The sequence below is a fragment of the Thermobia domestica genome, chromosome 5 (genome assembly GCF_964235325.1).
Source record: "Thermobia domestica chromosome 5, izTheDome1.hap1.1, whole genome shotgun sequence".
Taxonomy (NCBI): domain Eukaryota; kingdom Metazoa; phylum Arthropoda; class Insecta; order Zygentoma; family Lepismatidae; genus Thermobia; species Thermobia domestica.
Genome location: NC_137458.1, coordinates 33,825,602 through 33,841,233, shown reverse-complemented (window position 1 = coordinate 33,841,233; position 15,632 = coordinate 33,825,602). Strand labels below are relative to the sequence as shown.

The 15,632-nt window shown below is 37.1% G+C and overlaps 1 protein-coding gene across 1 annotated transcript; it reads right to left on the bottom strand.

Moving 5' to 3' along the window:
* Positions 1-7,872: 7,872 nt before the first annotated feature.
* On the bottom strand, positions 7,873-8,535 carry LOC145685029 (TNF receptor-associated factor 4-like). Its single transcript, XM_081757371.1, has one exon. The coding sequence runs from the start codon at positions 8,533-8,535 to the stop codon at positions 7,873-7,875; it is 663 nt and encodes a 220-aa protein (XP_081613497.1).
* Positions 8,536-15,632: the final 7,097 nt, after the last annotated feature.

The window sequence follows — 15,632 nt, the reverse complement described above, 5'->3', positions numbered from 1 at the left end:
TCAATCTTTAACAGTTACTCTCAATCTAACAATGACATTCAATCTCTAACAGTAACACTTAATCTCCTAACAGTGACACTCAATCTCCTAATAATGACAATCAATCTCTTAAGAGTGACCTAATCTGACAGTGACACACAATCTCCTAACAGTGATATCGAACCTCGTAACAGTGACACTCAATCTCCTAACAGTGACACACAATGTCCTAACTGTGATTCTCAATCTCCTAACAGTTACTTTCAAAGTCCTAACTCTGATACACAATCTCCTACAGTGATACTTAGTTTTAACAGTGACGTATATATTGTTTGTGAAATAAGTAAATTAATTCTCGCGTAATCTTATTTTCACTTATATAAAATATGACATAGGAAAGGAAATAATGTGTTTGTTTATGGCAAAAGATGGTGATAAAAATTTTGCAGAAGATAAGTCTCCTTTTTCACTCCCTCATAGAATACAGCTTTCTCAACGGTCAATAAGTAGCCTTTCGTTTCTTTCTGACATGAGTAGTTTTTAATTTAGCTTCAAATTTTTAATACAAAGGCTTGTAATTTGTCTTTCCAAAATACTTTTTGACGCAAGTGCAGCCTGTGTGCCTTACATATTGCTTTTAAAATTAATTTATTTTTGGTAAATGCATTGTAGCATTATTTGAAGCAGCTTTAACTAAATAAAACGAGAATTATAACATTTTTAATTGCGTTAAGAAAGTTAGGATTTCAAAAGGCGCACGGAGATATTCTCGGTACGAGAGAACAAAGAAGTGAAAAGTGAAATTCCCTAGTGGACCGGGAGATACTGGTAACCTTAGCTCTACGAGGTCGGCATACACAATAGTAGCATCTCATAAATCTTGTCTCTCCAATTTCCATACTCTTAACCATAAGTTCAATTAACTCTAAGTGAGACAATTTTTCTTCTGCTATAAATATTTGGTAGGGTATTAAATGAAACGAATTAAAATATTTCAGTTACAGCTCCAGTTAGGCTGAGGGAAGCAGTGATGATGAGAATTTATGAAATTCTGAAATGGAGGCACAGGAAATGAAATGAAATCTTTGAGTTTTATGTCCCACGGTTATGCCGGTTAGGCTAAAGGAGACGGTGATGATGAGAGATGAGTGAAATGGTGGAATGAAGAAAGTGGGAGGAAACGGGAGAACCCCGAGAAAACCCACGAGCACGGTGTTTGTCCACCACAAAGTTCACTTGGCGGGGGCTGGGATCGAACCCGGGACCCCAAGCACCAGAGGTGAACGCTCTACCACTGAGCCACCGCGCCCTGGAGGCACAGGAGAATCCCGAGAAAACTGATATACTGTAGGCAGTGTTTGTTCACCACAAAGCCAAATTAACGTGAGCTGAGATTGAACCAAAGACTTCACGCACCAGAGGTGAACGCAGAAGACGTTCTGGAATATTTAGCCTAAGCTATTAATGGAGGAAGAAGATTATTTATGGCAGAATAGCTATGATGGTTATGGTGGTGATATGTTTACCAATATTGGCCAAAAGAGAGAAAAAATTTTTTAAAAAATTATAATCAATCTTCTTAATATTTTAGAATAGTTTCAGTGAAAACTGACAACGATTCAACTACCAAGGCCTTTTAAGTAAACTCAATTCATATAAATACTTTTGACCAGTGGCGTATATAGGGGAATATCGGGCTCAGCTCCCAGAAATAAATTTATTATATGCACAATTTCATTAAAATCTGTACTTATTCTTGTGTTGTGCATAGGCCCCCGGAACAAAATCCTAAATACGCCACTGCTTTTGACCTATATTAGAAATCCAAAGGAACGGCATCAAACTCCAAGTTATTTGAAATAACTGCACAAAATCATTCTCACTTTTGAATATGGATTATTTATTGTTGTATAATGTTATATCGTTCAATCCTCGATGTGCAGTATACCTAAGGAGGCTAAAAGTTATATTGATAAACAATTAGGGTCTATTCAATGTATAAGCATCCGCCCATGAAATCAAACTTGCGGTCACATGCAGTAAGTTCTTTTTTTTTTTTTTTCAATGTCATGAAAATGTTATTTCGATATTAATTTTATGAGCCCACATTAAAAATTTCCAACGGATGCTTGAGCCTCGGAGCCAAGGCTATATCTATGTACTCGGCATTTTTAGTATACGGAATTACCGATGTTCAATATCACATTTCTTTGGAAGGACACCACTAATATGTTTTGAATGAAATGAAATATCTAGTTTAACGTCCCACGTTTATGCATTGAGGCTAAGGGAGACGGCGATGATAAGAAATGAATGAAATTGTGGAATGAAGAAAGTAGAAGGAAACGGGAAAACCCCGAGAATTAAAATAAAAGATGTTAATTTAAAAGAAAAATCAATGCACTTGTTTTGAAGCTAACTGATCAGTGCTGAATAAGGCTCGGTTCAGACGTGCAGAAAAGTCTGTTGCGGGCCCGCAACTGACTCGCAGCAGACTCGTGCGGGCGTCTCAGCACAACCACTTCACATAGACATAGAAAACAGCTCATTTTATTGTCAGCTGCAGTTGAATGAAGATGTAAATTGAAAGAAGAAAACGTGCTGTTTTTGTATACTTAGGCAGTAAAATCCTAAGGATGAAACAGAGACGATACTGGGTTCATTCGTACGTAAGCTCACGACTGCTTAAAGGTGAATTTTCTTCCATGTTTATTGATTTGCGCAATGAAGAAAAGACCTTTCATTATTTCCGCATGAGCATCACTTCATTTGATGAACTCTTATCGAAAATAAGTGATAAAATTAAAGCAGAAGATACTTTCATGAGACTTGCGATACCACCAATTGAAATGTTGGCTGTTACATTAATGAGTTGATTTTAACGTCCCGTTCAGCAGCGAGGTTATATGAGACGTGGACCTACTGATTAACGTGGGATCCGAACCACATGAGCTCCCGACGAGAATCGAACCCGCGCCTCCCACGCCAAAGGCGGGTACGCTAACCGCTTAGTCACGGAGGAGCTCTGGCTGTTACATTAAGGTAAGTTAATTATGTTAACTAATTATCGTTTGTAAGAGCACAGAAAGTTAAACATTCGGAGACTTATTCATAGACATTTTCAGATGTTATTAGCGGCCACTGGCGTAGTTTAACAATTGCGTGACTAATTTCAATTTTTTGACATAGTTGGTGGCTTTAAATTAAAAATGAGACATTTATTTGAGACTTCCCGAATATCCCGCTCTAGAGGGGTCGTTTCAATAATAGTAAAATTTTCCTTTATTTATTCACAAATTACCGAATGTGAGGATTCGCTTCAGTTAGAGATGTAAAATTTGGCATGTAAACTCATATTAAAAATAATGGAGCACAGATTTCAGCGTCTTTGAAAATTTCCTCTTGAAGGGGAGATGGGGGATTTCTATAGTAGTGGGATCCGGTGGCTCAGTGATAGTGTGTTCACCTCTGGTTCGATCCCAGCTTGCGTCAAGTGGGCTTTGTGGTGCGAGAAGCACCGTGTGCGTGAGTTTTCTCGGGATTCTCCCGTTTCCTCCCACTTTATTCATTCCACCATTTCATTCATTTATTATCATCATCATTATTTCCTTTACCCTACCCGGTATAATCGTGCGACGTAAAATTCTAGGATTTCATTTCATTCCTATAGTAGTGACATTTCCCGTTATATATTGAGAAAGTATAGGACTCGCTTAGATTGGAGATGTGAAATTCTTAATGTAAACTCTTAAATAAAAATAATGGATTTAGTGTTTCCGAATAATCCATTTCTAAGGTGAGAAAAAGGAAACATTTTTATAATTGACATTTAACGATAGAAGGTTTTGAGGAAATCTCCAATACGTGTAGCACACCAAAAGGAGGCAACGCAGCAAACGGAAGCAGAAACAGATTATTATGTAAGCGACATTTGTAGGTAGAGTTCCATGGCAAGATAACTTTGTTTAAGTTGTTCTTTATGTAAGAAAACATTCAGTTGTTATCTCTAGAATAGCAACGACGTGCACAATATTATCAATTGCACGAGAAACAAAAATATTTCTGTTACATCTCGAGCATGCTTTTTTAGTTTTTAACCTCATGAGTACCCTGATGTTCAACAATTTTCGTGTTAACTTTATTTTTTTTTAATTTAGTACATTAACAAATAAAGACAACAATTGTCAGCCAAAAAACGATGTTTTTTCTTTCTTTTCTGTTCTGCTATTATGTTGATGGTTGTTTTGGACTTCAGCGTCCCTTTTGAGCACAGAAGCTATATATATAATACGTGACCTCGACCCAAGAGCGCCCATGTTGTGGTTTTCAAGGGGGGGGCAAATATAAGCGACTTTTCAAATATAGTTTCATTTTTTGCTGCAACTAATGTAAAAATTCTATTGGGTTTTCGATATTCCCAAGTACGATTTCCTCTTAGCGGGGGCCGAACGCCCCACCTTTCCTCCCCTGATGGGCGCCTTTGCCTCGACCTAAAGTATAATGCAACGTACGTTATAAACAGTCGGTTCATTCCGGAGTGAGTGACAAGAAATCTCATCAAAGAAACTGCATTAACAATAAAGGCTTTTTCTCCAAGCGTATTTGTTGTATATTGTTATCACAAAAAAGTATTCATAGCCTCTCTGCTGGAAAGGGACACTAAACGAAAATCAAATTTAAACACTACATGAATATTAGATTTTTACATTGAAAGTAATAATAATACATACCAATGCCGTTTTTTTTCTTCTGTTTTTTCATTAAATTTCTCACATAAGGTTTCACACACCTTATTCCATGCATCCCGTTTTTTATTTCTATCTCTATACATTTCGCACTTTAAATTCCATATCTCGTGATATTTTTGTATTTCGTTAATGAATAGTTCTTCATTCAGTTCTTCGCTTTCCATTTCTGCGGGCGCGGGAAAGTGCACGTGTGGCTTGCCTCATTGCCAGCAATGGTTTTCCGACCCGCAACACCTGTGCGGACTCGCTGCGAGCCAGCAGTCCCCGCAACTCAATTTTTGCCCGCTGCGGGTCCGCAGCAGAGTCGTGCGGGAAAGTTTGTACGTGTGGCATGAATGATAAGAACCAATGTATTTCCGGCTCGCGCGGGTCCGCAACAGACTTTTCTGCACGTCTGAACGGAGACTTAGGTGATGAACTATCATATGGTTGGAGCCCCCCCCTACATTTTTGGGCTGGCTACGGGCCTGAACCCTCTTCATGGCTACGTCCCTAGCTAATAGTTAATAATCACAGTTGTATGAGGTTAATACATAATTGAAGGACTGAAAAGATATTTGTTCTGCTATTGGAGCATTTCGTGGACGGAATAGGAATAAAAAATGTTATTGAATTCTACTGAAGTTTCATCAGTTTGTACCAAACTATCACACGGATATGAAGTAAGTACTAGCAGATCTTGTCAGTTTTCCAAGATAAAACCTCTTCTCACAGAGGGCTGGAGAGAGTTTCCGTTGAATAATCCTAGAAGATGTTTTATTTTACCGGTAATTACTTAGCCGTGGTCTGATCATTGTTAAAATATCTGAATTAACATTATTTTAAAAAAAAAATCATTTACTAACATAATCTGAATTCCTTGAATTTTGTTGATTTGTCGTCTTGGCGTCCCCTTGGTCGCGGCGCTCGGGGCAATCGCCCCGGTCGCCCCGCCCACGCGTTGGCCCTGGTGGTAGGAAAGAGAGGGGGCGAAGAAGACCACAATTAGTGGACGATATCAAAACAGAAAAATAGTACGTGAAAACAAAGAAGTTATCGGCAGATCGTGAAGCATGGAAGTGACCAAGAAGTGATCTGCTAATAATGGCGGAATAGCTGATGATGATGACGAAGTGAGCGACATATGTAAGTACAACAGTGGAAATGGAAATGCAATGAAATCTTTCAGTTTAACGCCCCACGAATATGACCCTCAAGTTAAAGGAGATGATGATTAAAGCAAGTGAATGATTATGGGAGAATTGGTGGAATGAGAAAGCGGGAGGAAACGGGAATACCCTGAGAGAATCTACGGACATGATGTTGTCCATTGCAGGCATAGTACAACAATGGAGAATGTGTAAACTAAATCACAGATACCATTTTCTCTCGCGTGCTCTTCCTGTGATCTTGAAAACTCATTTCTGCTTCCAGCTGCAAATCATTTCATTTCACTTATTTACTCCATATAACCAGAGCGTTTGGCGTTCGAAGATTGAGCTCAGAATATATGGATTTGTACAAATCCTATACACGTAATATTATGATTATGCCGTACTGAACACCAACGAAAAGCAAAGTAAAGAAACAAACTGGTAGCCCACCTCACTTTGAAAGGGCATATTCTCGCACGAAGGAAAATTAATTTTTACGCGTATGACTATAAGAAAGAGAGGAAAATCTTAATTTGATTAACATTTCAAAAAATTAGCATTTCTTTCTGATTTAATTTTACATATTTATAGAAAAGAATACGGGAATTTTGTAAGAGAGAATGATGGTAGGTTGTTTTGAACAGATAGATTGATAACAAGATTACCTACTTATTTAGAATTGCGTACATTGGTTTATGCAGTGGTTTTGCTTACTATTCCATTTTATACATTAAGTTTGCAAAGTATTCTGAGTACAAATTTTATATACATGTATACTTTTCTTTTTTCTTTCTTTCCTGTTTTTAAAGTCATTCGGTGATTATCTCAATCCGAAAACAGAAGAAAATTTTGTAAAAGAAGTTTATATCTCGGAGTAAGAAATATTAGCGCTAAGTCACTTTTCATCATACTTTCATACAATTATTGGTCAAATAGTGTGATGCTATATCTGTGATAATCTGGAATTGTGCTTCAAATTATCAGAATTTTAAAATGTATAATTTCGACTGACATATATTATTTAATTTTATTGTCAACATCGCTAAGCAAGTATTGCACGATTCATAAAAAGAAAGAAAAAAACATGAAACATCACATTACAATTACAAGTAGAGAATGGGGCACAAAGAAAAGTAGCCCCACTAACATCAACTGAGAGTCGAAGGTGGGAAATGAGAAGTAAAGAGAGAGAAACGATCCCGTGACTTAGAATATGAGAAAGGAATTCTTACATTAGAGTGTGAGTCCCCTTCTTTTGCTCCGATTTTCCACCACAATGTTCAGTGCGCGAACTTATAATGTTAATGTTCTATTCTGTATGTCATATCTTGACAGGACTACTTTTTCGTAGCCTACTCTGTACTTCTTCACAAAGAACATATACTTTATTACAAGTAGAATATTTCTATCAGCTAATATTTCAATAGATTTCTTAAACCTTTTGTTTCTTCGGAGCCTTCTAGATAGGATAGGGATTGTACTATTTTATTTATTTACATTAGGTTAAATAAATGTGTAGATTGAACTACTCGTATTTGTTATCTTTATGAAATTCTCCGTTTTATTTGACTGTAAAAGTTTAACTCAATCCCTATCTCATCGTAGAAGGATGCAAGAGTAGTAGAGTAATAGGTAAAGCTGTTGAAATACTAACTGAATTGGCCTGTATGGACACTTGAGAAAATATTAACACACCTTAGTATGAAACAGTTTTTACTATAGTTATATACAAAGTTACGAAGAAACATGCAAGATGCAATGCATTTACGCCAGGCAAAAATAAACAAAAAGGGATCTAAAATTCTTACAACTATAAATATTGGTGTTATACACAGATTATACTCATATGGCACTTCCAAATTTACCATGTATAACAATTCTTCAAAACTTTACATTCAAGCTTGAATTTTTGCAAACAATTGTCCAAATACAATTTAGATCTCATGGTATTAAGACACCAACAGAAAATTTGCTAGTATTTACAGTATTTCTGTTATGAACTAATTAGACATTTAGTGTACATTCACTTCAATAAAGATAGCGTCGTCGCAAATATAGCCTCCGCTCTTCAATTGCTCACAGGATAAATCACAAATAAAACTGTAATGAGACGTATCGAGATCTCTGGTTATGTTCCCTGAAGGTTTCATAATTCCAAAACTGTGTGTGTCAATCACAATATCATTTCCTGATGTGTTTGGATTAATGACTTTCAGAGTAATGGCTTTTCCGAAAGGCCACTTTAAAATCGAATCGTATTCTCCGGGTAGGGCTTGAATAAACACGGTAATGTATCTACCATCAGCTAAATAGTGTGAAGTTAATATCAATTGCAATTTATATCCATAATGTTTGCTATAAAATGGTGGACTATGTAAAACTGAGATAGTGTGAAGCAAATTAAAGATACCTTCACATTTCCAAAGAAATGTTGAGATACTTTTACCCTTCAGTTCTTGAATTTCTCGTCGAATAAGCTCCATTTCTTCTGACTTTTTCTGCAGATTTTGTATCACTGTTCTTTGATCTTCTACTGTCTTTTGAAGATTTCTTATTACGTTCTTCAGAACGTCGATTTCCATTATGCATTTATGGTCTCCAGAGCTGCAGAGATTCATTTGGTAAACTTGATGCATCTGGTTGTCTTCGCTAAATTCTTCAAGTATTTTCTCCATATTTTCTGTGCTAATAGTTCTATACAAGTTAACGCACTATTCGAGATTCTTTATATAGACAGTGTTCACCACGTTCTATATATCAAGTTCTGTAGTCTCCGGTGTATATGCAAATTTGCTGACCACACTTAAGAACAACCATTTTACACGTTACAGAGATAATTGTCTATCAAATGGTATTCAGATGGTTGAATGGATGAAATGGAAATTAACAACTTATATTTAACACACTAAGAACACTGACGATCAAATAAAAAGTAACTCTTTATATATTAACACACTAAGAACACTGATAAAATTCTAATTTGATCTCTGTAGGAATGATTTTACATATGAAACTCAGTCCACTTTCGATATCCTGAATGCAAACCACAAAATTCGAATTTTGCAGTCATCTATTTCGTGAACACAGGTCTAAGTCTGTGTAGTTTATTCCAAGTCCCAATCTTCTGTGAGGAATACAACTTCACGAGTCTAAGATTTGCAAATTGTTCACAAATAATAGCCTGCTTAGTTTTCTGGTGGTAGATTTAACCAATTTCTTTACTGTTATTTTTTTCTCAATTATTCGATATCAATGTAGATTATACTTCTTGGAAAAAAGAATTGTGATTTTAAATAGCTCTGAAGTGTTTACATCTTGAATATGGCATCTCTCGTAGATTAGATATTGTTGCAAATCCTTATATTGAACTGTCATTTATATATTGACAACATATTTGTGTTCTTGTACTGTCCTTATCAAAATGACAGTTACTATTCTCTGTTATGTTAAAGTGAAGGATGCTGTAATCTTGAAAGTCAGATATACCATTCACGTGTGAAAGCTTTGTCTTTCTCATGCTAAACTTCATCTGTCACGTTGATATTATTCTTAGATGTTTTGAAGATAAAAAAGATGTCATATGTTCGTGATTGATTTAAGATTCCAATGCTTTTGATTTGCACGTGATTCAAGGAAAATATGAGAGATTCATTTCCGTCAACAAGGATACTCAAAAGTTTATATAAAGACACTAATCTGAGAATTACTTGAAATCTTAAATATACTGTATACGCGTACAGTGTACATACCTATTGATGTACATATCGCTATTGCAATACAACCTTGTAATCAGGGCCACTCTGAAAAGAGACTGCTGAATGATTTGTCAATTCAGAGCATCGTAGTAGTATTGGCTGCACTTTGCCGAACTTTTTGGCCCCTGGGTCCCTGCCTCAGGACCCATGGTCCCTGGCCCGGGGTCAATGACCTAGGGGTACCTAGGACCACCCCCTAAAATTTGGCAGGGGTACATAGGACCACCCCCAGGACCCATGGTCCCTGGCCTGTGTCAATGACCTAGGGGTACTTAGGACCACCCCTCTAGATTTTGGCAGGGGTACATAGGACCACCCCTTAAATTTTGGAAATTGCCAAATCTAAAAATTGGGTGTGGTAGCCTAGGACCACAGTATGTACCTCTATCAGTATTGGGTGTCTATGTCGTTCCCTTTTATGAGTAAAAAATTGCCAAAAATTCAAATTTCGGGGTTTTTTTGACCTAATTTATCCCCTTTGATGAGGTATTATTACCCTATATGGTTATATGTGCATATACAGGGGTTCATTACCTTTCATAAGACATGGGTATATTGCTGCACCCCTTTAAATTTTTGGGAGGTGTACCTTGGCCCACCCCATCAATTTTGGAAATTGCCCAATTTAAACATTTTGGTACAATAGTATAGAACCCTAGTATATATTACTATAAATTTGGGTGGTCCACTTCGTTCCCTTTTAGGGGTACAAAATTGCCAAAATTTTAGTACAACCACATGTTTGGTTTTTTTGGCTCATTTTATTCCATTGGATGAGGTCCTATTACCTTATATGGGTGTATACAGGTGTTTATTTCCTATTGTAAGACATAGGTACATTTGTGCACCCCTTTAAAAATTTGGCAGGAGTGCCTTGGCCCACCCCTTAAATTTTGGAAATTGCCCAATTTAAACATTTGGTATAATAGTATAGAACCCTAATATAGATCACTATAAATTTCGGTGGTCTATCTCGTTCCCTTTTAAGGGTACAAAATTGCCAAAATATAAACGTAAGCAATACGTTGTACCACGTGTTTGGTTTTTGACCTAATTCATTTCCTTGGATGAGATCCTATTACCTTATATGGTTATATGGCCATGTATAGGAGTCCATTCCCTATTATGAAACATAAGTACATATGTGCACCCCCGGGAATGGTACCTTGGCCCGCCCCTTAAGTTTTAGAAATTGCCAAATTTAAACATTTGGTATCATAGTACTGGACCCTAATATATATTACTACAAAATTTGGGTGGTCCACCTCGTTCCCTTTTAGGGGGCATTTTGTTCCGCTTTAGGGGTAAACATGGATACCTTGGAATCGTCCCGAGTTTGATTCTTGGAAATGTTGAATTTAACGTCCCCGCGAAAACGGTGAGAGATGATAGGACGAAACATGAACTTACTTGACTGAGGATTGAAGCAGGGACCTCATACAGTAGAGACAAGCGCTGAGCCATCGTACACGTGTGTTGATTACTATGCAATGGTCCCGAGTTTGATTCTTGGTGCTAGTTTCAGGAAATGTTATCGTCCCACTTGAAACGATGACGAGAAATGAGAAAACATCATAAACTTACTTGCTTGCGGATTGAAGCTGAGACCTCACACATCAGAAATAAGAGCTGAGTCACCATGGCCCATTGAGAAGTTCAGTTTGTTGATTACTATGTCATGGTCCCGAGTTCGATTTTGTGTGTGTTAGTTTAAGAAATGTTGAGTTTAACGTCCCCTTGAAACGATGATGAAAAAATGATAGGAGGAAACATGAACTTACTTCGTTGTGGATTGAAGCAGGAACCTCACTCGTTAGAGATAAGCGCTGAGCCGCCGTACTCCATTCAGTGCGAACAGTTTCGCGTATGAAAAGAAGACGAGCAGATTATGTTACATTACACATTTCAGTGCGAGCAGTTTATACTAGGTTTATGTTTCATATAGAAAGATAGAAGATCTGTGTTGTCATCTTTTTTACTTCGTGTGCAACTTTGACCTTGAAGAAAACATTGCTGACTCAGTGCAAAGCATTGACGTATACACATAATCTTATTGTTTAGTTGGCTGTATTTAGAGATGAATCAGACATTTAAGGTTGTTGGTTCGAATCTAGTTGTGTTCGCTGTAACTCAGTGCCTGAGCGATACTTACCGAAATTTTTCCAGTGTTGCCAACACTATCAGAATGAATCGATTCATTTAGTCGGAGCAGTTTCGTGACGAAAACTGATTTTTGTTTTGCACACAAAAATTTTTTCTGAAACAGAATTTTGTTTGTACATAAAATTTTTTTCTGAAACAGAATTTTGTTTGTACATAAAAATTTTTCTGAAACAGTTTTTGTTTTGTACACACAAAAAAAATTCTGAAACAGAATTTTGTTTTCGTACACAAAAAATTTTTCTGAAAACATTTTTTTTTCGTACACAAAAATTTTCTGAATCAGTTTTTTTTTCGTACACAAAAAATTTTCTGAAACAAAAATTTAGTTTGATTTTTTTTCCGCAAAACATTGATTTATTTTACCGGTAAACTGATTCAGAAAAAAGAAATTGAAATCGCAGTACAGGAAAAAGAATTTGATTTTAGGATGTGAAATAAAAACACAGAATCATGTTTTTGTACATTTATTTTTAGCATGTGAAACAGAATACAGAATTTCTTTTTTCTTCAAAGGAAGACGTGTCCGTGGCGGGTACAAATTCTGTAAAGAGAAAATAAAACATATGAATATACATGGTAATATTTATTTTGTTTCCTGTGAAAGAAGAAAAACAGATTATTAACATCGAACTAACTGATCAAGAGGGAGTGAGGTGAGAAAAGAAACGCAAATGTGACGTACCTGAATTCCTTTTCTTTTCTCCACGGGTTTCTGCAAGGTGATGTCATCTGAGTTTTGTTTCCGCTCGTGCATCGTTGAAGCATGTCCCGTGTTGCGTTGATTCTTTGCCCCGTCTTTGGGAAGTGATGTTGGTGGGATTAGGGAAAAATATGGCTGTTATTCTGTTCTGGCTTTTTTATACCCATAGGGCAATGTCTCGTATGTGTCTGGTATTAATCGGCGTTTTTTATAGTTGAAACTGTACTTCTTTTCTTCAGGTTTTGTGACAAGATGATGATCGTGGGTTCTGTAAATTTTGTGCGGCGTGCTAATGGAGATTTTTTCACTCGATTGATTTATGATCATTTGCTCCAGACTATTAAAATTTAACTTTTGACTTGCAGTATAATTGAGTGTGAATCCACGAATTTTGCATACATAACTGGTTGATTTCGTGTCGGGGTTGTAGATTTCCAAGGCGTACTGTTTTGGGCCACCAGACACGAATTTTTTAATGTATGCTTTTGGTCCAATTGATTCAAGTTCATTTGACATTGAACCAAGAAATACTTCTGGTTCTATTGTGGGCTGTGATGGTCGTTGCGTGAATATCACGGAATCTGTATCGAAATATAATACTCTTTCTTGCAGCAGTTCTAAATATTTGTAGAGTTCCAGACGAGCTTGACACGTTGTAAATGCTCCAAGGACAACATTAGCATTGTTATTTTGTACTGGAACATCATCTTCATACTGCCAATAAAGGTATAACATCGAATCGTTAACAGGTAAAATTTGGTTGACTTTTATGTCTGGAGCAGTTAATTTTTGATACAGTTCTTTGGGGTCGTTAATGATGGTCGTTTGGCTGAAATTGTCTCTTATAGCGAGTCGTCCCCAGAAGGCATTCAAACAGAGCTTTGCAAGACTACGACGTGCTGAATTTGTCATTATATTTGCTGCATCCAAAGTTATGCCTTCCCGTTGTTGTACCACTTGGATATACTGCTGCTTTTCTTCTTCGGTGACGCAATTGGCAGGCCAACCAGAAGCTTCCAGCTTCGATTTCAAAAATGTGTTAATGTATTCGCTGAATAATCCGCCAGTCTTGGTTTCTGGATCATATACGGTGATGTCGTAATCCCAAATTTCGTAAATTTCAATGACTTGATACCCAAGTTCAAAGCTTTTTGAATTTCATAGGACACCCATGTTCCTGTTAGACTTCGTTCACTGTCCGAATGTGTACATTCAGAATCTTGATTTAATGCTGTGGCACAGGCAGCACAAAGTGGAAACAACAACTTCTTATTTGAGCGAAATGGCAGCACTGGATGAAACACATTTCTGCTAGGCAAAATCTTCAACTTGACCAATCCGTTGACATCTTGAATGTCGGGCATTTCTGGATCTCCCTGTAGATATATTCGTGGATGCCCTATTGGATACCGTCCACATTTATTCACATAAGGATACAGGGAGACGATATCCAAGAATTTTATTTCTTCGCCTTCATTTTCATTTGCGACGTGATACAATTTAATGGCATTAACACGGCCACCATAGAAGCTGTCTCTTGGATTTAATGGTGTCTTATTAGTATAAGGATGTGTGCTTAAAGAAGAGGCCAATGCTGGATTGGATTTTAACACTTGACGAAATTCACATTCCCACATTTCATGTACTTTATATCCCATGGATCGTAATAACTTCATTTTACGCTGTGTTCTCTCGTAGCGATAGTTCATTGTGTCTTCGGAGTTCTCATAAATGGGTTGATCACGGCCTGTAGGGACACATAGAGGACATCCATGGAATCTGCACCCTTCAAATTCATACACGTGTTCCTCTTTAGTGTTGGGATCTTGGTAGTAGCCGTCCAGATGAAAACCAGCAACATAAACTTCTTTTCCTCTCGCAGCATGTTGAATTGAATGACCCTCTTTTTCTTCCATGTAGGCAAGCCACTGCAAAGCAATCCGTGACTGATTGTTTCTGTGATGGTATCCTCGTGCAGGAAGAATGCTAATAGTATTGGGTTTTAAGAAATTTCGTCGAAATACTAAATTGCACGCACTCGCCAAAGTGATAGCCTCCAGGAAAGGATTGACGTGAGTTTCTTGTTCAAAAGTGGTCATGAAAGATATACAAGCCATTCGAAGTACGTTGACGTCCTGGACACAATAGTTTACCAATTCTTCTTGGAAAATAAACGTATCGTTCTGGTGTTCGTTGTACCATGTCATGAATTTCTCTCGTTCATCCACTTTCATTTCATCTGCACCATAATAATGGATGTCCGGTAATTTTCCCACATACGTTTGATTTGCAGCAGTATTAAAACAGTGTGGAAAATATCCTTTGGTCGCTGGTAAATGAAATGCCTTGGATAATTTACTTAAAGCCATTGGCATGAAATTTAAGGAGTCAATAAACGATAAGTGATTCACTTTCATGCTTAAAATTTTTGCTCCGTTCAAGATCAAAGTAGGTTTCAATTCATGTTCTTCCACTAAAGATTTAAGAATAAAATGACCATCATAGCCCTTACAGTTATGTGCCAAAGATACAATAAGTTTGATGTTGGGTCGTGGTTGACGTAAATACGCAAGAAAGGTATTGATCGGATCATCTTGAAAAATATGTTCTCGCTGTCCACAAACTTCACACGGATGATGTATATCTTCATCTTGAACACAGTTGTAACATACTTGTTGGGCCACCAGTAAATTGGGCTTATGAATGAACGTGTCTTCATCGAAGAAAGTATCCTGTGTGGCTTCGATATCATAGAAGACAATCATAGCTTTCTTGGCATGTAACACTGATGGAACTCCAGGTTTTAATTGAGTCGTATCAGGCTTCATGTAGCATTGGTGGGTAGACGTAACGTGTTTACGACATACATTACAAAAATAATCTGTACAATCATGTTTTCTTGCCCCTGTATGGACAAACGAATAAATGCGTAGACATTTGGAACACTGTTTCACCATCTTGCATATTGGCTGGCCCTTATGATATGGTAGAGTCAGATGATTTGTATAGCATGTTTCACCATAAAATTCACGATTGCACTCTGGGCACTGTTTCTCCGTATTGGTCTTACTGCATGGCGGTTTCTGCAAACATTTCTCACACATGGCCGAACAGTTCTTGACGTGTCTATTAAGATGATTATATTTTTTGTGGC